The sequence below is a fragment of the Rhea pennata genome, chromosome 4 (genome assembly GCF_028389875.1).
Source record: "Rhea pennata isolate bPtePen1 chromosome 4, bPtePen1.pri, whole genome shotgun sequence".
NCBI classification, from domain to species: Eukaryota; Metazoa; Chordata; class Aves; order Rheiformes; family Rheidae; genus Rhea; species Rhea pennata.
The window spans coordinates 20,383,672-20,407,587 of NC_084666.1; the positions used below are offsets into that span (position 1 = coordinate 20,383,672).

At 35.8% G+C, this 23,916-nt stretch overlaps 1 protein-coding gene across 2 annotated transcripts in view; it reads left to right on the forward strand.

The window, feature by feature from the left end:
• The window catches only part of STIM2 (stromal interaction molecule 2), a 72,063-nt gene that overhangs the window by 42,932 nt on the left and 5,215 nt on the right, over positions 1 to 23,916 (forward strand). For both annotated transcript variants that reach the window (XM_062575422.1, XM_062575423.1), the window contains 8 exons: positions 7,790 to 7,904; positions 17,281 to 17,392; positions 18,065 to 18,180; positions 19,935 to 20,112; positions 21,020 to 21,197; positions 21,813 to 21,980; positions 22,188 to 22,288; positions 22,569 to 22,807. In XM_062575422.1, coding sequence (XP_062431406.1) covers positions 7,790 to 7,904; positions 17,281 to 17,392; positions 18,065 to 18,180; positions 19,935 to 20,112; positions 21,020 to 21,197; positions 21,813 to 21,980; positions 22,188 to 22,288; positions 22,569 to 22,807 — 1,207 coding nt within the window. The remainder of the gene's footprint in view (positions 1 to 7,789; positions 7,905 to 17,280; positions 17,393 to 18,064; positions 18,181 to 19,934; positions 20,113 to 21,019; positions 21,198 to 21,812; positions 21,981 to 22,187; positions 22,289 to 22,568; positions 22,808 to 23,916) is intronic.

The following is a 23,916-nucleotide window of genomic DNA, read 5'->3' on the forward strand; positions in this document are numbered from 1 at the left end:
CTGGGATAGATTCTGCTATAAACTGAACTCTCACTTGCTTTTCTTGTCTGCAAACGCACATTCTCAGCAAGAAGCTACATGCCTCTAAAGTTCCCTTTTTTTTGTCCATTTTGGGTTTTGTCATAATCGTTCATATAATAAATATTCTTAGATTGGTGTTTGTGCTCATGTAAACTGACTTAAACTTCAGAGTGAGCCTGTTGAGCAAAATTGTGTGGTAAAGAAATACCTACTGGAATGGTTCAGAAACTGTAAGTGTGTAACTGTTTTGCATAATACTGGGATAGTTCCTGAGTCTGTTTTGCATCTCACTCTGCAAGAACATTCTGTTAAGAACACTTGATCTCTCAAACAAATCTTTTGAGCTGCCTAACCAATGTAACAAGTTTTTGCTCCCAAAGCTGGTAGATTACTTTAAGACTCTATTGTTTTCAGTAATAATCTTCATTTATGGTTCAGCTGTAGGTCTGTTTTGATACATTTGAATATAGAGGTGGAAGGTAGCTTTATTCAACATTGATCTTTTTTCTTTTGCTAGTGTTATAGCATATTCCAATAACTTGAAACTAAGACTTTTCTCTTTGACTTTAACAGAAGAGTTGTTTGCATTGAATTTTACTGTTGAGCTGTTAATTCGTTTACCTCTGGTTGTTTGAAAGGGTAAAAGGTTTTTTAGCCTCTTGAAGTTTTGTAGCAACTCTAACCAGCCTAAGCAGGAAACAGCTGTGGTCTGAAAACATTATGGCTCTGTTAGTCAATGACTATGTCCGTGCAAAGAAGTCTTGTAGAGAGGCATCATGTGTTATCATAGGTGCAGTTGCAGAAACCTGTTCTAACGGGTTTTGGATTGGACCTTCCTCATGCCTTACCCTCTTGGAAGTGCTGGAGCTAATATGCAGCTGCCTGCACCTATTTCTGCAGCACTGCAGGCATTTAAGTCTTGCTGCAATGAAAATGTCCTCTCAAATGCTGACTTGCACTTCAGAAATTGCAAAGTTACTCTACAGCAGAATAGCTACAGGTTTATTTTGTGCTGCAATTGTAATCTTTTTTAATAGACCTTGTGAACTATTTAGGATATAGCTGGTTCCACTTTCACAGCTGTGGACTGTGTTTTTCAAGTAAAGTTTTCTGTTATGTTTAAATGTTACTTTACTATGTAGCATCCTTAGAAACTGTTTCTATAATAGGAAAAATGAGAACATAATCATAGTAGGTTGTCAATTAAAAAGCACACTTGCCATAATGATAACCTAATAATTATGACTAATCTGATAGCAGTACATGGGGGATATTAAAGACTCTCTAACAGTGACTGCTTTAGGTAGAACTGGCCCTAACTGAGCATAGGGCTTCAGATTATAGGAAAAAGAAAGTTTTAACTTTCTTCTGTGGTGTTTTATTTTTGAAGAAACAGACCTAAAGGAAATAACCCTATTTAAGGAATAGCTGTTCCAGGAAGATGGTAATACTAAGCCAGGAAATGTTACTAATTGCTCTTAAAGTAAACTTGTCAGTTAGAGGGTCTATTTTAAGTTTGTAAAACTGAAAATCAAGCATGCAAGCCTTCACTCAGAAGAAAGTATAAACATAGAATATGAGTGTTTCCTTCTGCAATTAATGAGGTAATCTTACTCTTCCACTGAGGCTTGCAAAAGTATGCGGTTGTTCATTTGCTTCTCCAGTGGCAAGGAGCAAGGATCTCTTCTAACTTCCATGTTTCTACTGCCCTGCTTCTTTCTGCATTGTCACATACGGCTTTAGCTTTTAAGTTTTCTGTGTGTCAATCCCCTATTGGATTTTAGTCTTTCCCTGTTTCTGAAGGTTCTCTTTTTTACTTTGTTCTTCAATTTAGTTGTTGTTGCATTTACTGGATTTTGGTGCATATTACAACGCTAAAGACTTCCTGAAGAAGCTTGTGACTTACGTGATGTTTTATAATTCTCTTGCACAGCTCTACAGTTGCATTTGCTCCAGGGAGAATATTTCTGTCTATTGCATTGCTGCATCCTGGGCTTGGGGCTGTGAATTTTTGGAGTGGCACAGTTGTTATGGTACTTTTTTGGATTAAAACTAAGTTTTGAGTGCAAACCATTTTTGGTTGTTGCTGTTATTTGTTTTAAATAGTACTCTCTGCTTGGTTTTGCGGTACCTAGTTTGACAGTTGATTACTTTTTCATTGTTTCGCATAATCTTCATGTAACCTATCTGTTTCCTTGGTTTCAACTTCATAGTCTTAATAGGGCCTTCTCCCTGTTGAGCAATTATGTTAGCAAAGATAATCCTTAGATGCTTTCTGTCAGAGTTTATTCTTTTCATTTTCCTGTTTAGAGTTATTTTTCTAACTTCTACTGTGTGTACTTAATGACTAGGGCAACAGAAGAGAGATTAGCTGCCATGGCAAGGAACAAAAAAAATCTCGCTTTACCAGTGTGTGTGTGTGTGTGTACGTGGTGTGGGGTTTTTTATGACTTTTTTCAATTTAAAGCACAATTCCTTTTCTTAAGGAGAACTTCCATATTAGGCCAACTTTGAAAGAAAGATATTAAACAAGAAATGCTGGTTGATCATATCATATTTCTTCATTAGTGAATGCATTAATTTCTTTGAAAAGTGACATTCTTGTATATAACTACACACACTTTAAAATTTACTGTTGTGACAGTCCAGTGTTACAGAGCTTACGGAAGTCATTGGGTTTGTTCTCATAGGAAATGAGAGTAATGTAAATAAGATCAAAAAGAAGCGGGACTTTTTTTTCTTGAAGAAATTCTCATATAAATGCATCATAACTCCTTTTTGAGGAGTAGCTCTGTACTGATTTTCATATGCAAATGACTCAGGATTCTGTTTTGTGTGCATTGGTTTCCTCTTAAAAATAAATAAATAAATAAAGCAAATACTCTGAACAGTCTCTCAGCATAAACTAGATCTTTCCCACTCTTGTCCTGTCCTCCCAGCAAATTCTGTTCTGCACTACTTAAATTTATTTTCTATATTTCTGATGAAAGTTGAAATTAAGCTTGGCAGTTGTTTTTCCTCAACTTGTTAGCATAGCCTGTGTTCCTTTCAGTTTTGAGAACATCAGTTTATATGTTAACTCTTGCTCCCCCTCCTGGCTTTGTAGCAGAACAACATGAAAAATGGCAAAAAAAAAAAAAAAAAAAAAAAAAAAAAAAAAGTTCTTCTTTGCCTTGCTTATCTAGGTGTCGAGGTAACTTAGAATAGAGTAAATTCAGAACATGTTCTTCTAGTACCTTATGGTGCTAAGGGATGAGCCGTAACACCTTAAAGGTTTTCTACTTATCTGAATTCGTATTTTCCTTCTCTTCCTTATTCCTATCTCAATATGTAGCATTTTACATATTTCCTAACAGCAATGCATCTTTTCCTTGATGGCACCTGTAATTGTTCAAATGTTCTTGTCATAAAATATTTCATGACCTTTGCCGTCAAATAGCAGCAAAGAAAAAAGTGGGTTTGTTTCTTAGGAGCAAAACTGACTTGGTGGATATGTTTAACTAAAGAGATGCAATGTGTGCTGGAAGCCCCTTTAGATACAGCATGTACCATTCTGTTTGTCATTAGAAAAAGCATTAGCCTAGAAGACTTGATTTTTGAGACAATTAAATGCCCACATTGGCCATCTGGAGTCTCCAGAGTCAGTGAATCACCAGCCAGCAAGTTGAAGAATGAGTGTTAAATGTTCCTTAACCTTCTTATGAAGGGAGGTAGTCTTTAGAGGAAGGAAGCCACAACATACTTGATTTGTCTTTTTAGTACTTTAATTTTTTTCAAGCTCCCATAGGACATGTTGGAGATGGTAGGTGCTGGAGAGGAAAGCTAGATCAAGCAACATCATTTTTTTTTCCTGTTGCTTCAGCTGTGAGGCTATACTTGATATGGACAGGTTTAGAGGTAGTAGTAGGAACAGAAGATCTTTTGTTTTCTTACTGTCTAGTGCCTTTTCTTCAGCTCTGTCTTTCCTAATTGTGAGGTGTGGAAAAAATGAGATAGTTGATCTCTGTGTGCGGATTGCATGTTAGCTGTGAGAACTGCCCGCTTCAGAGTAGTTGTGCCAATTTGAGAAGTACTCAAAGCCCACATTTGGACTGTGGGGTGTGCAACAGATGTCGTGGGGCAGATATTTTTGTATATGTGTACAGACATATATGTATATAGTTGGTGCTTCAGAAATTCTGTGTTTGCCTTGCCCTAACAAGCTGCTATTTTCAGTTCTCATGTATTTTGTAAAGGGATTTTGCAAAATACTAAACTAGTCAGGGCAGTAGTTGAATTTCCTCTCTGAAATGTAGGACACTCCCTATGGTTAGGATTTTAACACTGAAGAAATGAAATGATTAAAGAGGGAATAAGGAAGAATGTGTCTTTGTACATAGAATTTTAAATTTGTAGAACAATTTAGGTTGCAAGGAACCTCCATCAGTTCTAATCCTCTGCTCAAAGCAGGTTCAACTTCAAAATCAAATCATGAATGTGGCCAGAAATTTTGCCTGTTTTTCATTTAAGTGCTAAAACATAATACTAAAGAGCGGCATAGGTATATGGAGACTGTGTTGCATAGTGCAGCAGGAATGTGTAAGCTGAGAGAATTCAAGCAGGTGACTGAATAGGTGCAATATGATTTACGAAACGCAGTATGAATATCAAAGTTCTCCTAACGAATTTTAACTGTTTTAATATGTAAAACTAACTAGTCCTAATTTGATAAGGAAATTGAAATGTCACCCTAACATGTAAATTCATAGTAACAGATATTATGGTTGATGTAAAATGAATTGCAAAGGGAACAGTGTCATCTGGTTTGAGCTGTTAGTGAACTACTTCAAAACCAACCAAATCACCAAGAAGAAATACTAATAAGTTACTTGCAGACCATGTAGAAAATGAAAGTGGTTTGTAGTTCGTATGTAATTAGATGTTTTTTGCTTGTATTGAGATATTAAATCCAAGTGAATCTTACGTCCATGCTTCCTTTCTTAGCATTATTGATCTGCAGTTTTGTTGCTCATAGTTTCAAGGTGTGGGGGGCACTGTACAATTCCATGTGCTCGTTTTGAGTTCTACTTCAACATCCATAATTCTAAACTTGAACTTTATTCTATCTCACCTTATGTGAAAGGTGAGATGGAATATCCAATGCTGACAGTGGGCTCTGCTTTATTCCACAAACCTGACTACTGTACATTATTCACTTTCACTAATTTCTTCCAATTACTTCTACATATCACTTAAATCGAGCCATGTAATCCTGTGATGCAGAATCCAGAAGTAAACAGTAACAAACTGGTTTGGAATACATGCTTGTATGAGTGATGTAATGTAAACTAAGGCCTGAGTTTTATCAACTGTCCTGTGAGTAGTGTGTACAGCAAAACTTATCTTCCTATTTGGAGCAGTGGACATTCAGAGCTCTCAGAGAAAAGACTGAATAGTCATCTTGATGAGAATAATGACTTAAAGAATCATCTCTTTCTACTGCTGTTTGGCTGAAATTAATGAGAATTAGATAATGTTGTGGATTCTAGTGTGTTGAAAGGCACAGGCTTGTATTCTGGCAAGGAGACTGAGTTTTAATTTGAACTTTGTCTGCCACGCACCCCTCCTTGTAGCTTATATATATTGCGATAGCTTTTTATTTGAACATGTATGTATACCTATTATACATTTATCTCTCTATATATTATATGTTTGCTTATGTGGAGGGAGAATTAATGTTTTTGCATGTCAATAAGTAATAGTCCTAGGTGAAGTTACTACTTTATTATTGATCTTATGATGCAAACTGTTACATATTGTGATCTTGTTCAAGTTTTTAATTTATCCATAGTTGTTTACAGTAAATAAAGAGAATGAGGTTGTTATAAAGGAATTTTCATGTGCTTTCTCCTATACATAGTTATAAAATTCTTCACAAGCGAAGAGAGATATGGTTCTTGGCAATATGAAGTTTCATCTCATTGCATGGTATAAGGACATGAAATACTTCAGCTATGTAGCCTTTCTTTGGATAATGACAAGTTTAAATTTTGGTATACCAACATTGGACTTGCTCAAAAACAAACTTAGGTGTCTCTACTTCCAATAGAACAAGACTTAAGGGGCCTATAGTCAGTGCTTCTCTACCCTTCCAGTACTACTTTCTGTTGTGTAGTTCAGCTAACTGCTATGTCATTTATTGTACTGCTGGAAGAGTAGCAAAGGTTCCAGTTCAGAAACAAACTGCAAAATATCTCTGAAGAATGTGTTAGAGAGCTGCAGGAGAGGCAGGGAAGCTGTAGTACTAGGTGACCAAGTCTTAACCTTAGATGAAATAAACAGCATAAGGGTGTCTCCAGGTATCCTTACCCTTCAGAGTAAAATTAATTTCTGTTCATCTAGTCTTTAGCATTTGGTCAGTGCTGTGATTATTCAATCTTCCCTCCAACCCCAGTTTCCTGCCAGTGATGTAATCTATGGATTTGGGACCAAGAGATTGGGAAGGAGCATAGCTGTGGGGAAAATACCTTCCTTGGCAAAAGGAACCTGAGACTCGGTAGCAGTTTAGCAGCCATTTTAGCGTAGTTCAGGCTGAAGATGGTATTCAATTCGGGTCTTCCATTCAAATGACAATTAAATTGGTATAAAACTATTTCTTTTTCTCAAAGCCCATTTTCTAAATTAAAAAAGATATCTAGGTTTTCCTCTGCTATATTTTTAGGGTTTTATCTGCAATATTGTTCTCTTGCATTTTTCAGTGGTGTGCTACTGACGCTCTTGTATTAAATGGATCTTTTGGAGTTTCAGCTATTGGCCTCGCAAAAAGCTTATCAATGGATATAGGCTTTGATTTTTTTTTTTTAATATAAGTGAGGTAACCTGTCTGTTGCAGAAATTGAACCTTATTTGCAACAAAGACGTCTCAAAGAAAAAGTTGATGCTATCTGTTCTACAGAGAATTGTATTTTCTAGCATTTTCCTCAAGTTCTGGAGCTCAGTGTTTGTGGCATCCATTTTTTGTGGCAGTGCCCCTAGCTAACATGATATTCTCTAGGGCTATGGCACTTCTCTGGCTTTTTGCTTGTATGTATGTGGAGAAAACCCTTGCTTATGGCATGTTTAATATTGGTACACCATTAATATATATGACATGATTACATGATCTCTTTTTTCGTCCTTTTGTTGAGATTTTGGATGAGACGTTTTGGTATTTTGGATGAGACTGTGAACTATAAGCTACTGTGAATGAGATAGCTTTGTGTAATGCTTCTGTGCTTGGAATGCAACTGTTCAGGCATTTTTAGTAAGAAGAAAATTAGGACTAAGAATACTTTTTTAATTTGATGGAATAACTCAAATTTGTTGTTTAATCAAAAGGTTTTAGTGATACTTAGTTAACCTTTCACAGATCTCAAGCAGTTGCATTTAGCTGGTGTAGCAGGATTCAAGGAGAAATTATTCATAAAGGACTAGCGTAGGACTATTCATAAAGCATGCAGTACGACCTGGTACATTCATGATAAATCACTATAAATATAAGATATACTTAGTGTTGTCAAATTTATTATGCTAACAATTGCAGCTTCAGTTTTCTTAGGATTTAGTTGCAAAATCAATTCTGGTAAGAATGCTTCATTTCATTTTTGAGTCTCTGAAGTGGTCAGCTTCCATGAATTGTGTGCTGCTTGTATAGAGAAGTTAGTAATGATTCTGCATAATTCACTTGTGGCTTCTGTTTAGAAATCAATTGTTATATTGGAATTTAAGATGATGTTTTCCTTTCTTTCAGTTTCTAAGGGAAGATATGCAATATAAGGATGCCTCTAATAAACATAGTCATCTACACAGAGAAGACAAACATATCACCATTGAGGATCTGTGGAAACGCTGGAAAACCTCTGAAGGTACGTAAAGTGGAGTAACTAGAATTAATAGTGATTATTTGAAAAAACATAATCAGCAATTTTCATCATTAACTTACAGTACACCTCTTTCAAACATCTTCAAAATCTCTATTGATTTATATAAGCCATGGTTTATAGGATAGTATGTAAACATAATGAAAACTCACTCAAGTTAGCTAGTGTTAATTTCCTCTTAATGTGCTGGGTAAATTGAGATAGCCTACATAGACATCAATATGAGGTGACTGTTGCAAGTATTGAATTGCAAATAAATAAGCTAAGCATGTTTTAATGTAAACAAGCTGTAAGGATTGCTCTCAAGTTTTCTTTTTTTTTTTACATATATAATATAGTGTGTTAAGTAAAAAGTCCAATGTGCTTTCATTTTTATGCAAACTTTTTTTGACTATTCTTAGTCTAAAGCATTTTGGAAAACCTTTTTCCTCTTAGAATAGCAGGCAATGGAATAACCCTCACTCACCCTCCATTTGAAAGAAACTAAGTAGGTTTAGTCAAATATTTCAAAGTTCACAGAAGTTATTCTTCATGAGCAGTATACTGTTCATTGCTGAATATGTTCCAGGACATAATGATTAAAAATGAATTCTTCAGATGTCAGAAATATTAGTCAGATTTGTTACAAATAATATAGGCGACTTCTTTTTTTTATTCAGATGTGCTAATGTGAACGCAGAAACCTAAAAGTTAGTATCAGTTAAGCAACTAAAAGTAGGAACCAGTGAGGAATAAAACTAGGAACATGCCATTGATTCAGCTAATGCAGGAAATCATTTAAATGCAGTCTGAAGGAATATACTGATTAACTTGAATCAAAAGTATTTGTGTAGTAAATGTACTGTCTAGTTTTTTACCAGTAATTTTTAGGCCAATCTCTTCAAATTTTCCATAGGTATTTATTTGCAGAAGACTTTGTGGAATGAATGTACTGCAAATAAATTATGACTACAAAAAAAGATAATTGCAGAGCAAATTATCTGACTACAACTGTTAGTCTGGCTTATGAGTTTATGGGTAACTCTTTAAAAAAACTCAGGCTTTAATAATGTCAGAAGTACCTAATCTGTCTGTGAACAGTAGGAATTGGACTGAGAAGGTTGAGAGCTGTCATTGGAGGACTATTGTGTTTTACTGTGTCTGCTTATAGTGACTTTGCTCTGCGTCCTGCTGAGTAAACTGAAGTAGCACCACCGGGAAGCCCTTAGTGAGACTCTCGAGTAGTATTAACAGTAGTCTGGGGTGTAAAGAATGCCTTTTTTTTTTTTCCCTTAAAAAAAAAAAAGTAATTTATGCTGAAGATATTTTACAGTTTTATGGTATCAAATAAAATATGACTGTTAAAGATACTTGATTACTATTTTATCCTATCCTTTCATTTTATTCTTTAAGTAGTTGTTGTTTATTTTTCTTTTCTTCCTTTCACATCTTCATTACTTAAATACTGTCTTAATTCTGTTTCCCAAATTTATGTTTTTGATTATAAGAACTTTTTTTTTTTAAGATTTGTGTCTGATGTTCTTTTAAACTACCTGAGATGGAAAGTGGTGACTGTTATAAATCATGAAGCCTCTCTTACATCATAAACTATTATTTTTAAATTCAACAGTAGGAAATATAGAAGATTGCTTTTCCTTTTTAGATGTTTTTGGAATTAGGATTCCTACAAGTGCTATAAGATTAAAATGTCAGTTTAATGCAGTTTGGAAAAATTAAGCAAGACAGTGGAAGGTAGTGTAAATGATGGTATCAATAATGCGAAACTTCGTAAGGAGTCTGTGTGAGGGATACAAGCCCTAAATAGTATTTGACAGTTCCTGTTAGTGTCAGACAGTGCCCAGAAGAGTCTTTTGGATCTACCACTCCTTAATTTGTGCTGAGTAGAATTGCTCTTTCCTTTCTGTAAAGATTGCTTTATGTGGATGGTTTTCTCAACTATGCCCGATAATGCGAAATTGCTTTCGCTTTAAGATACTAATCTTAAAAGATGGATAAGGTTTGAGGGAAGAAGTAAAGAGCACAATTTACGGAATAACAAGTACACTATTGTTGTTTCTCTTTCTGGTATTAAGAAAAGTGGAGGTTGTATTTAACTAATTGCTTAGGAAGGGGTATTTGAGGAACTGGCTGTTTATATGGAACTATGAAGACTGTATCCTTGTAAAAAGGGTGTGTTAAATTTTTTTTAAAGAATCCTTAAGGAATATTCTTTGCTAGTGCAAATTTCAAGGCTGCTGTAGTTTTTGCCTGAAAGGAAAGAATCAAGTTCATAGCTTAAATCAGCAGCCTGCAGCCTAATATTGCTGTGTTGCTGTGCACTTTGAGGCCTTTAGTGCAGAACAAAACTGTTGCTTAATTTAGTTGTTACTTTTTTTAATAGTAAGTAAGAATGATCTGTGACTTTTTAAAATTTCATATAAGGCCATAGAGAGAAGGAAAACTGTTTAGAGGAATGGCGAAGAATTAGCACAGTGTTTAAAGCACAGTAGAATACTATTTTCCCAAGGTCTTTCTACTGTATACTTGTTTTATGGTGTTTGTTTTGACTGTCTCGTTCCCTTTTTTTAACTAGACAGGATTTGTGTGTGTACTAAGTCTTTAAACAATTCAAGCTTAGTGATTGGTGGGTTAAATTTGAAGATGCATCTTGGGTATTTTTTTCCTACAGGAACCCTGAAGTGGTAGTAGTTGCAAAAGTAGCAAAGATGGTAGACAAGTGTTTTGTATGTCTGAATTTCGGTCTTCGTATAATTCCTTTGGAAATTTCTATTTCTCAGGGATGTCTGCCATCTTCTCCCCTCAAAAAAGGAGGCTAACACCATGTGAATTTGGGTACTATAAAAAGAGATGTTTAGGTATTTAGTCTCAGTAGCGAGGGAGTCTCAAATTAGTGCAGGAGCCTTCGATTGCTCTGTTCAAGAGGGAGCCAATTAAATTTGACAGTAAATCAAGGTGAGTCTTCTCTGACAACAGGAAAGATGCAGCAATGGGGGAAATGTGGCGTTGTCCCTTGGAACTTGATTTTGTAGCAATACAAAACTGTAGTAGTCAAACTTGGAGTTCACAGCTGATGCATTGTTGCTAGGCTAATGAGTCCTCTCAAAAATTAGTTTTAACAAACTGCTGAAAGTAGTTCTTTCTCATTATGGCTGTTTGATCTTTAATGTATGCCCAGTAAACTATGAACTATTCTGAACACATAAGCTACTCCCTGGCTGTGTGTGTTTTGTTTTTGCTTTAACTCTTCTCAAGTCCTTCAAGTTTGTATTTGTTATCACCTGTTTTAGTCAGAGGTAATGCTGCACAACAAGTGTTCTTGCAGCAACTGGGAATAAATTGCACACCGTAAAGATGTTATGGTTGCGTTGCATGTTCTTAATTTTTGGCCATTTTGGGTTTTAGGTATCCAGACGCTGGAAACGCATGCAAGCAAGGCATTGCTGTGGATGTGTTGCACAACACTGAATCCCATTCCAAACAGGACTAACACACTATTCCATCCTGTTTAAGAGGAAATAAGAGTTAGTTGTAATGTTAAACCTTTGAAAAGATAATCAGAGTCACTATTTAGCTGCTTCTGTCTCTTTTACTTTTCAATACTGTTTAAAAGTCTACTGGTGACAGCATATTCCATACTAATGCTGCTGCTGAAAGTCCTGCTAAAACAGAACTAGCTTTTGAATCCTCCTATATGTTCAGTACAGAACAACTTAATGTTTGTGTTTTTGCCTGTGATTTCTGCCTTGCCTGGTTAGGATGTTCTCGACTTTAAGCCTAGGATATGATTATCATTCACTCCTTGCCATAAAACACACGAATCCAGTGTAGTCTGATCTCGGAAAGGAAGTAGGAGCCCTGGAAGGAGTACTGGGGTACAGTAACATAGTTTTACTCTACCACCCCTCTTCCCCAAAGCGCTGTGCTAGGTGATAAATTTAACATGAATGAAGTGACAGGTAGCCCCACCTTCTGATCACTAAATATGGGTTAGCAAGGAGCAACTTTCATACAAGATCAGTTTGGAGCTGCTTGTATGTCCCTCACCTTCAGGCATGTTATTGTACATGAAAAACAAAAACAACAACAACAAAAAAAAAAAAAAAAAAACCAAACCCAAAGCAATTGATACAGGTTTAGAAACTAAGTGCTGCATTGGTGAGTAAACAGTGTGGTTTCTGCACTTGCCTCCCTGGGACATGTTGCTGACATCTTTTTTTTTTTTTTCCAAGCTGTCTGTGAAAATAGGTGTGAGGGAAGAATTTTGATTAATCCTTTTGCGATATGCATTTAACTCACAGTGGTTGTCAGCTGCTACTCCAGTATCTGAAGGACTGTACTCTTTGGTGCTTAAAATAAGGACCAAATTTATTACCTCAGCTAATTAATAGGAGCTGTCACATTCTAATTGGCAATACTGAACGAGATGAATTTCAGCGGGTTCACTTAACCTTCAGCACACCCAGGTTATATTGCTTCTCTAGTATCGTATTTCAGTAGGCCACAACTGCTTCTGCTGAATAAGAAGGCCAGTTTACTTCTCAATACTACATGCTGTGGTAGAATAAATGTATATATTTATCACAAGTATTGCTTGTTTTGTCTTCAGTAGTGTTGTAAGGACTGGAAGATTTCAATTAAGAATGGGGGTAGGGATTAACAGTGGTCACTGATATAAATCTCCTGGGGTTCCAGTGTGATATTGTAGAAGGGGTGGTGGTGATTTTTTTAGAATTTGGTCCCAGCTGGAAAAGCAAGGGATTTTGGAGGCCTGACTCTGGAATTCTACTGATGCAGAACTAATTTACAAATGCCACAGCAGATTTTCAGAAAAATTTTGCAGAAAACTAATTTTCTGCTGAATGAAACTGTCTGATAGATTAAGCCATGTTGTGCAACTTCATTTTGGTACCTGCAATACATTGCCTGGTGATGGCTGACTTTTATAACTTGACTAGGTTTTTCCTGCAGTTTGTGTATCTGGCTTGTGTGAGACCCCCAAACAGCACAGATATGTAAAGAAATTCTTTAAGTTGAAGGATGCTTCTATGGTGTAAGAAGAATGTGCAAAAAGAAAACTCCGCAATGGAACAGTTGTTTTCAGTTTCTCAAGGGAGCCTTTTGCGTGTCTCCTCCTGACTCCCTGGATCTGTGACCTAGTTGAAAAGTTGTTTTCTCTTAAGTGTATAGTTGAAAGAGCAGCTAACTTTGGGAGGAAAAAAATTAAAATTTTTTTTAATTTTTATTTTTTTATTTTTTAATTATTTAATTAATATGGATTTTAAAACAGTTCATACAAAGTAGTAGTATATTTTTAAACAGGGTTTTAAGTGTAGAAAATGTGCTTCGTGCTAATGCAAGCATACTTTGTTCAGCTGCTAGATGAGATCTCAGTCTATCTGGAAGCTTGGGGGTGTTAGTAGTACCTTGTAAGCCTTTCTGCTTGTGTTACACAAGACAGCCAGTTTGCTGTGCGTATTAAGGAAAGAGAATGTGATCAATGTTTTCACTTGTTCACTATAATGTTTTCTTACTTTCTGCCCTTATTATTTTGATCTCCTGTATGCCACATATCTTTAGTTCCTCCGATTTTGATTTTTCTTTCTACTCAATTTGTTGCTCAAAGCATTTTATTTTTAGGCTGTTACAAAAGGAAAAAGTCCTCTTGCCCACTTTGATAATGTGAATCTTTTTGTATTTTATTGTATTATATTTTTTGTAATTTGTATTTTTTGTAACTATTTTCTCGTGATTGAGCCCAACACGTGAACTTCCTGAATTGCTCAATCCATTGATGGTTATCACTACACTCTGTCCAGGTTATTACCCTACCCTGTTAGCTGACTAAAAATACCACATATGGTGTATTAGATTTGGAAGCAACACACTTGCATGTTTTCTTTCCACCTGTAAACTACTGCTTTTGCTCATTAGCTGTGCATCCTCTCTTAACCGCAGCTGTTCCCATTAGTCTGGGTAAATAGAGAGTCCCTTGGTAAAGCTCATCCTGAGTGACAGGAAGTGGTGACGGCTCTGGTAGGAAATAGGAGTATGTTCTGCAGCTGGCAAACAAGTGTGCTTTAGACAACAAAGATCAGGTGTGGGGGGATGTAATGGATTCAAGAGCAAGGAATAAGCAAAAGCTTTTGGACTGCTTTTGGACTGCTTTTCATGTAAAATGCAAAAAGTTTAGAGATGGGAAAAACATAAACATACCATCCCCATCTCTCTTTCTGAGAGATGAGGAAAATATGTTTACCTAGCTACTCTCTAGTGTCTACTTGGATGCAGGAATTTCTGTCTCTACAGAAATGGGAAGATAATTGTGCCTAGGACTTTGTATTCAGAGCTAGTTTATTCTAAAGCATATCTGATTCAGCCCCAACAGAATCTCTGTATTCTTAATCCTTTTAAAACAAAGCTGTAATTAGCAGGCTGACCCTTAAAACTGTTGTTGTAATTTTCTTTTGAATGCTGTTGGAGAGCTGTTGGTTCATATGGAAATCTAGAAGTCTTTTTTTTTCCTCTTTTTTTTTTTTTTTTTTTTTGTGAGAGAGGAAAGCAGAACATGGATTTTTATGACTTCATGACAAGGACTTTTTGTTGTGGTCAGGAAAAAGGTAGAAAAATTAGATATTCTCAGAGAGAGAAAAAAGCATTTGGTTATTGGATCAGAAGATCCAGGCCTAACTCTAACCAGGTCTTAGCTTTTAAAATTAATTTTGATTGAGAAATACTTACAGTAGAAATAGTTGTAAGACTTTCTCATGTACATGGAAACCGTGTGGTGCACTTTATAACTCAGTCTTCCTGAATCTTAAATTCTTGTTAGTTTGGGGATAAGATGGATTCGGTAGGGTATTATACTGTTAGTTTAACACTAGCATTAAATTGCTAAGCCTTCACAGCATGATTTGCAGTTTTTTAGTCAGACAGTTAGTCAGCCATGGAACTTGGTAAAACTGAAGCAAATATTCTGACCTGTTCAAAATATAAATACCACTGTTTCTTCATTTTTGAAGGGTTTAGAATGTCAGTGACTGATTCAGGTGTGTTATAGCATAATGTTGAAGGTTGAAGAGGGAAATACTTACAAAAAGAAGGAATAGTTCTTGCTTATGACCTTGTTTTACCCAGCAAATCTATATTTCTTGTCAAATATGTGTAGATAGTTTCAGAATGTAAAATCCCAGAATAAGGATTTATTCTCTATGCTAATACTATTTAGTTTAAATAGGGAGTAGCCATTTAAAAGGACAAAACATATATTAAAAACTAATTGGTATTAACTGTTCTGTAAATAGATAACTAAGAAGAATACAGCAAGTATGCGTTCTGATTTTTGTTTGTGAGACTTTGTAGTTGCTACTTTTCTCAGATTGTGTGCTAATGAAGGTATTCAGTACAGCTGGACAATGAATAGGAAAATGTTTTTTTCCTGAATGACTGATCTGTTTTGAGAAATTATCTTGAGTTTCCTACAAAGGAAACATCACACCAGTCTAAATAGCAGAGCAGATATGTAATTGTTACTCTACTGAAAGCAGCTTCAATATACACCTCACTTTTTACAACAAGTTGTGAAAGGTAAGAAGTTACTGAAATTATGGCAGTGTGACTGCAAAATAAATTCAGGAATAGAAGTGAAACTTTGCAATTTATCAACATATAAACTCAGTGAATTGTGCAGCTTCCAAAATCACAGTTTCTGTACTTTCAATATCTGAAGTGCATGGTAAAGCCTGTGTTGTATAGCAAATATATGTGGTGATTTTTGCTGTGTCAGATTAAACCAGTGTTCTTGCTGTGAAGTGCTCTGTTTGTGAAGACACTTCCAGAAGAGAAATTAGGCTGACATTTTTCTGGAGTCTTAACATTCTTTTGAGATGCTTAGAATAACTTGTAAATATACTACTTAATTGTTTCTCAAATATGAAATAATCTTTGATTGCAATTTGAAAATGACCTGTTTACAAATGGAGCAGAAATATCTTGCATCAAAGGTTGGAGTAATATGATGAAATAGTCTGTTGTAAGGTCAGTACCTGGAAAGCAGTTTGCAGTACAAAAGCAGAGAAGGAAATGGAACAGTGTCATGAAAAGGAGGTATAGCCATTCATGTAGGTATAATTCAAACTATTTTGTATTGTGGATTTTTTTTTGAGACATAATTGGGCCTGTGAGATGTGTTCTGTTTCTAGTCATTTGGAATGATGAACATCTGAAGTGTTTAGGCTTGACTTTACGCAATGCCAAGTAAAATGACTTGTCCTTATTTTGGTTTCAGCGTATGTGTTACTAGACTGTAATATGGATTTGAACTAATAAAAATTTCTGCTGTTTGTAACTTACCTGTCGAGTTTTAAGCAGCTCTTTCTAAAGAACGATTGTCAAAATTCACTGAGAATGTACCTGCAGGATAAGATTTCCAAAGAAATCTGTGCCCAACATTATCAGATTATCAGTTTTAGGGAGGGCAAATCTTTCTTGAAAAATCAGATGTTTCTTCTTGCACACATGCGTTTGTGCACGAGGAGGCAGTCACATGAATGTCTTTTGCAGTGTTGACAAACTTAAGAAGTGGAGAGAAAAGTTGTGCTTTGGTTTTGCCAGTGTAAAGCTGTAAGCAGAAGCAGCTAGAGACTTGTAATAGCCAGAAGCTCATCATTTTTAGTAAAAATCTTTGGATTTTTACTGATAGGTAGCGTTTCCTTATTTTCTTACAGCATCTGTAGCTCTGAAAGGCTATGTGGACTGTTGCTATTATGAGTAATGTACATGACAAAAATTTACTTAATTCTATGCACTTTAAAATAACTTTTTTTCTCAGTGGGAATATTATTGTATATAATGCAGGATGTCCTTGGCATATTTGGGATTAATTTAATGGTTTTATTATTGCATATGTGCTGCCATATTTTCTTTCAGTTTACTTTCTCTCCCTTTTGAAGGCATGAGCTGCTATGAAGATTCTAGTGAAAACAAGTGCTCAAGGCATTGTCCTGGGAGAGATCAAGAAAGAAAGAACTGGGGTTCAGATCTGTTTAAGTAGCTAAAAGTCACAAGATACTGTACTGTTTGAGAAGGGGGGGAGAGGAATCTAAATTATTCTCTGAAATTTTTAATAACAAAATGTTTCTGTTGGTTACACGCTTGTTTGTTTAAAACTTGCCTGAGCTGCTTTGAGGAACATATAATGAAAAGGCAAAATGCCATTTTTAGTGAATGTGAGTACTAATTTATCTATAATTATATTCAGATAAGTTTTTGTTCACTGTAGCATGTTTTTTTATCACTTGTCTTTTAAATCATGTTGCTGATATTTCTGATTATTAAAGTTACTAAGCAGATGCTTTTCTTCCAGTTCATAACTGGACTCAAGAGGAGACTCTTCAGTGGCTGTCAGAATTTGTTGAATTGCCCCAATATGAAAAGAATTTTAGAGACAGTAACGTGAAAGGAACAACACTTCCCAGGTGAATATTCCTTCTGTATTAGTTTCAAATGACTCCCTGTAGGTGGCTGTTTTTGTCCATATGTGGAACAACTGTCTGAACCTAATAGCTAAGCAGATGTGATCAAATGCAAGAAAAGAGAAGTGTACTTGCAGTTCTGAAGAGCTGGATGTTTTTTTTTTTTTTTTTTTTTTTTCCCTGCCAAATTATTTCCAGGTAACTTACTTCCTACCACTTCTTTCACCTTGTTTCTTTCTGCTGAAGCAGACAGTCACATAATTCTGTGTGGTACCTAACTCTTTTGCACGATTTCCAGTATATTGTTTGGGTAAGCATCAAAACTATCTGCAGAACCCCTTGAGCATAGCTACTAGATTTCAGTATTGCGTATATTTAGAAGAGTTGGTGTTACAAGACTGCAAATAAGCTCGTACCATTTATCTATGCCAAGTAGATTTATTTTGTGATTGTTTCAGAAAGAGAAGAATAAGAAATATAATTTGATACTTCTGCCACATGCTGAGATGCTTTTTGATAACAAAGCTATCACTGTATTATATATCCTATTCTAATTGTGTAAATGTAAAAGTGTATAATACTGTGTGGAAAATTTAATACACTGTATTTTTCCTCATTGACCAGTTCTGGTTAGAGCCTCTGAATAAGTAGGTAACATTGCTTTATTATTAACAGGATAGCAGTAAATGAGCATGCTTTCATGATCTCTCACCTGAAAATAATTGACCGGAGCCATAGACAAAAACTTCAACTGAAAGCCTTGGATGTTGTTCTGTTTGGACCGCTCACACGTTAGTATTTTTTTTTTCTTAGCATTAATTTTAAGAATTCAATAAAAATAGTTTCAATGACATTTCTAACTGTATGTAGGACAGCTTATTTTGTTTTGCAGATGTATTGATGGATTATTTGGAATGCATTGTGGAACTAGGAGGAAAAAAAAATACTTAAGTTGTTGGATTTGGGAAAATTATCCACTTATTCTGCAATAGTTTTAGTATATTCCCCCCTAGACTGGGTGTTGGCTTTTCTGTTACAATAAGTGCCCTCTGTATGTTTTTGACTGTGTTTAACTTAGACTTCTAGCTAATGTCAGTCCTCCAAAATAAAGATGTGATGGTGGTGCAGAATCAATCCCGGTGTCTTTTGCACAGACTGTGTTTAAATGCGTTTGGATTTAATGTTCAAGTTCAGCATTTGACTCACTTTAGCTGATGCAGATGTTTCCTCACCGTATCCGCAGTGGTCAACATGCTTGTTTGAACATAGTTACAGGTCTGTCCTGGTTCTGTGCATGTCAGGTATCCCTGAATTAGGAAGCCCTTTGAGAGCGTGGTGGTCGTCTAGGAGACTAGTGAGTGACTGCAAAAATCAGACCAGCTCTGGCAGTAAGATTTTTCTGAGGGGAAAAAATACATAGTCTTCCCATATACCTTTAATACTCACTATTCCACTGGAACAGTTTTGAGATGTTTAGTTTTCCATATAGGTGGCTTAGTTTTGCAGCATTTTCATAGCCGAGGTTCTTTTTTCTGTTCTTTTGAAGCAGTTAAACTGCTTGTGAAAATTAGATAGCCCTGAAATCGGTATAGTTCTTTCACAGTGCTTTACCTGAACTAATAAGCTGTGACACATTTTCCCCCATATCCGTTGTGATGTTGAGACACATCTAAACTGTCTGTGGAAGTTAGGATATGCAATTCTTAAGTTGTAACCATGATTGGAAACATGCTATGAAGTTTCATGCTATGCTGTTAGTTTAGTCAACTATTAGGACATTAAAATCAGTCCTAGAGACAAAAAGCCAAGGCCTGGTTAAGTCCAATCTTAAAGTGGCTATTCTTTGAAACCAAGCCCCAAATACTTGAAAAACTGATGTTAGCAGAGTGTGGACTACATGCTATACTGGTTATATTGTGACAATTTAACCAGGTCTTCAGATTGGGAAATGAAATGCCTGTTTTGTAGTTAAAATTAACAAAAACTGTTTTGCAAAAGTTCAAATGACTGTAAAAGTTACACTAACAAGTGGATCATCTTTGGATCAGAAGTGGTTCTGAATCTTGGATATAGCAGTTCTACAGATCAGATTTTGCTTTTTAAAAGTGTCACTGCTAGCAATATACTTCTTTTAAAATCTACTTTATTTTGGACAAATGCACTTTCATCTCGTCACAGGATACTCTAAAGGGCACAGATTAAGGTGAATTTACTCAAATCATAAAGCAGGACTTCAAGTTCTTCCTAGCCTTATAAAGTGTAATTGAGAAAACTATCACTAAATTCATTATATGGACTGTCATATAAAAGATTAGTAAGCTTAATTCTATGTAATGTAAAGTTTTAGTATAGATTGTATGAGTAGCAAGGTTGATTATTATATGGGAAATCCTCTGGGATGCATTTGAAAGGGGGTTGCTGGGGATCATTTGAGATAAATGAGCTGGAATTCTGTTTAGCATCAGGTCAGGCTATGAACAGAAAATAATTTCCATGGTGGCTTTCTGTATCAGCACAGCAGATAATCGTGTTGTTCTCTGTTCAGGTCCCCCTCACAACTGGATGAAGGATTTTGTATTAACAGTTTCTATAGTTATTGGTTTTGGAGGCTGCTGGTTTGCATATACTCAGAACAGAACCTCAAGAGAACATATCACAAAAATGATGAAGGACTTGGAAAGTCTCCAAACAGCAGAACAAAGTCTTCTTGACTTGCAGGAAAGGTATAAGAACTAAAATCCAACTCTTCAGTGAGTTGTCCTTGTTTTTGTTTTGAGGTGAAACACAAAAACAGGTTCTTTAAAGTCATGAGTGACTTGTTTTCAAGCTGACTTTGAATTTTGTTCATTTTTCACAGAAATGTTGATCTTAACAATGGGTTTTTTGGTTGAAATTGCTTCTGGATATTTTAGGATGTAAAATGAACTCAAGGAGAAAAGTAGGGAATAGAGTTTGAATTTTATTTTTATGTATTGATTTTTCCACTTGAACACAGAAAATGCTTCTTTACTGTGGGAGTAGCTGAGCATTGGAATGGATTGCCTAGAGAGGTTGTATAATCTCTGTCTTTGGAAAAATCTAAAACCTAATTGGACATGGTCCTGGGCAACTTGCTGTAGCTGACCGTGCTTGAGCAGGTGGCTTGGACTAGATGATCTCTAAAGGTCCCTTCAAACCCCAGCTATTCTGTGGTCCTGTGATTTAGAAGTATGTATTGCTGTTTTGATAAAATTATAATTTACTTTGAAATTTGTATTTGCTTTACATGCATAGAAATGAGATTCTCATATCTTTCTCCTGCTTTTTAAGCTCTTAAGAATGAAACAGAGCTTGACTAATTATTTTGTACTGCTTATTTAGCATTATATAAAATTGTTAGCTTCTCTGATATATCTGTAACTTGGTCTTGTAGGAGGATTGGTTATTTTGATCTCTTCGTACCTTTAATGAAGATTTATCTTAAAGTTGGTATATTTTGTCTGGCACTGTGGCCTGCGGTTTACTTACAGGCTTGCAAGTAATTGCTGCTGATTCATGCAGTTTACACATTCTTATTTATCCTTCTGTTGACTGTAACTTTTAGTAAATACACTGTGTATTTCCTCATATTCTTTTTGTTCAACTCTGAAGGCTTGAAAAGGCACAAGAAGAAAATAGAAATGTTGCTGTGGAAAAGCAAAATCTGGAGCGCAAAATGATGGATGAAATCAATGATGCAAAACGGGAAGCTCATCGACTACGGGAGTTGAGGGAAGGAGCTGAATGTGAGCTAAGCAGGCTCAAATATGCAGAGGAGGAGCTAGTACAGGTACCTGCAAACTGTAATTTTAGCATTGACTTTAAATTCATGGTTTTATTAGATGCTTAGTAGTGTTTGAAAGTAGCATTTCTCTGAGGCTAAATTTGAATGAAAAATAAAATCACTTAATGACTGTCCATCAGTCATGTGCATTATCTAGTAAAATACTCTTGAAGCTATGAAAAGCAGCACACTTTGTATATTAGCCTATGGCCATAATGCATTTGAATTCAGGGAACATAATATGCACTAGAAGAAAGCTTCTTATCTTGTAATGATATCAGAAATAAGTTTGTCATACTCTTCTTAGTAATTCGTCTAATTTATAGTACTAAATCAAAATGTATTGCCTTAGAAGTATATTGAAGCTTCAAGTTAGTGGCTATACTGATCGGAACAAAACCTGAGAGTAATACAGAATACAGAGATTCATATACTATGTTTCAGAAATGCCTGATCTGCCTTCTTGGCAGCCACTGGCACACATCCAAGTTCTGTAAACTTAAAGATACTGTTTGGGGGAGAGGGGAGTGAAAAGTATTTGTTTCCTCTGCTGTCAGTTCTAGTGTGATGGTCTTGATGAAAATTGTGTGGGGTTTTTTTTTTTTTTTTTTTTTTTGATAGGTTCGAATGGCTTTAAAAAAAGCTGAGAAGGAGTTTGAGCTGAGAAGTAATTGGTCTGTTCCTGAAGCTTTGCAGAAATGGCTTCAGTTAACACATGAAGTTGAAGTACAGTATTACAATATCAAAAGACAACATGCAGAAATGCAATTAGCAATTGCCAAAGATGAGGTACGGACTTTTATTATTTAGCTACTTAAAGACTCTCTGATCTGTTGCTTCAGTATATCGACTAGTAGGTACAAATTATTCAGATGAGAATTTGGATATATTTTCTGCTTTGAGGTCTATGCTACCTGTCAGTATTGCTCATGTTTTATCATCTGCGTTAAAGGGATAACTTCTAGTTTTATGCATTTCATTTTTCTTGCATTTTAGGCAGAAAAGATAAAAAAGAAGAGAAGCACTGTATTTGGAACACTGCACGTTGCACACAGCTCCTCTCTGGATGAAGTGGACCATAAAATACTTGAAGCAAAGTAAGAGTTACCAGGATATGTATTTTTTGTGATTTGTTTCTGGAACAATGGAATTTGCAAAGAGTTATGCCATGGAATTTAGCCTCTGAGGGTGGTGTGGTCTCTCTCCCTCTTTTTTTTAAATTTTTTTTTTATTTTAACATGAAATGAAACTGAATATTGTAGTGGGAATACTTACAGTCTTAAAGCTATCTGGTATGCTAAAATGATTGCTCTCGTGTTGCTTTGTTGTGTGACTAAGAATAGTATAGCAATTTTAATCTTGTATGCTTTTTTTCAGGAAGGCGCTGTCTGAGTTGACGACATGTTTACGAGAGCGTCTTTATCGATGGCAACAGATTGAAAAGATTTGTGGTTTTCAAATAGCGCACAATTCTGGACTACCAAGCTTGACATCCTCTCTCTACTCTGAACACAGCTGGGTAGTGATGCCTCGAGTTTCCATTCCCCCTTACCCAATTGCAGGGGGAGTTGATGACTTAGATGAAGATACTCCTCCAATAGTTTCACAGTTTCATGGTAAGTGATGTGTTCAGTAAAAAAGAAAGGGGAAAAGTTGTGGAGGTGAGGGAATTCAGAGGAAAATGTAAAGGCAGGGAGGAGGGGGAATGCTGGAATAAAACAGAAACGGATCAAAGTCAGATGGAGCAGAATGCTATTTAGCTTTCCAAATACATGCTTTGGGATTTGTAGAGAGTAAAAGCTAGGGTTTGCAATGAAGATAATATAGAGAAAAAGCCTTTATTCCCTTTCTTTTTTTGGGGGAGTGGGGTTTGGGAAGGAGGGAAGGGCCTTCAGAAGAAGGCAGCTGAAGTTTTGAAAGTGTGTTTGTTGTGCTTGGTTGCTCCTAAACAAAAGTTTTTAAACTGAAATGCAAAATTTCTTAGTGCCTGTTTTGTACCATATGGAAGGGAATGGAGGTTTTGTAGGATCCCTTGAGCTACTAGGAAGATCACACCCTTTGAGAGAGGCAGTGCTTTCAAAACATTCTTTAGTGACTGGAACAGAATCCTGTTTTTATCCAAGGGAAGCTTTCAGGCAGAATGTTTGTGTTGGGATACATGGGGTTGTTTGAGAGAGACTGAGAGGCCAAATGTCAGAGGGAGGGAAATCTAGTTTCAGTTAAACTATGATCAAAAGATATACACTGGGGATTCAGACCACCCTTGTGTCTTGAGTCATTGCGTCAATAAGAGAGCCTGTTTTATGGAATTTGTGATTAACTGGACTCTAGAGGCAAATTAAAAAGATGAGCTCCCACGTAGCTGTTGAGACAAGCAATATCAAGCTGAAGAATGAGTAGGGAAGAAACCTCTATCATATTTGTACATTTTTGCTTCCTGGACTGTCATTCTCAGAATAAATGAGAACTATATTTTAAAGGGAGCATAAGGAGAATGGTTGCTACTTTACTTGCTTATTTTAGTGTAATTGAGGCACATTTTATTCTGAATGTACCAACCTTTTCACAGTATCTTTACATGCTCTTTTGAAAAATCCATTAATCTCCTGGCAGTGCTATTTCTTTTAAATTTTAGTCACTTTTAAAGAATAGTATCACTTTAGCTTGACCTTCTTTACTATCAAGGCTTTGATTTAAACTTTTGCAACAAATCTCTTGGAAGAAA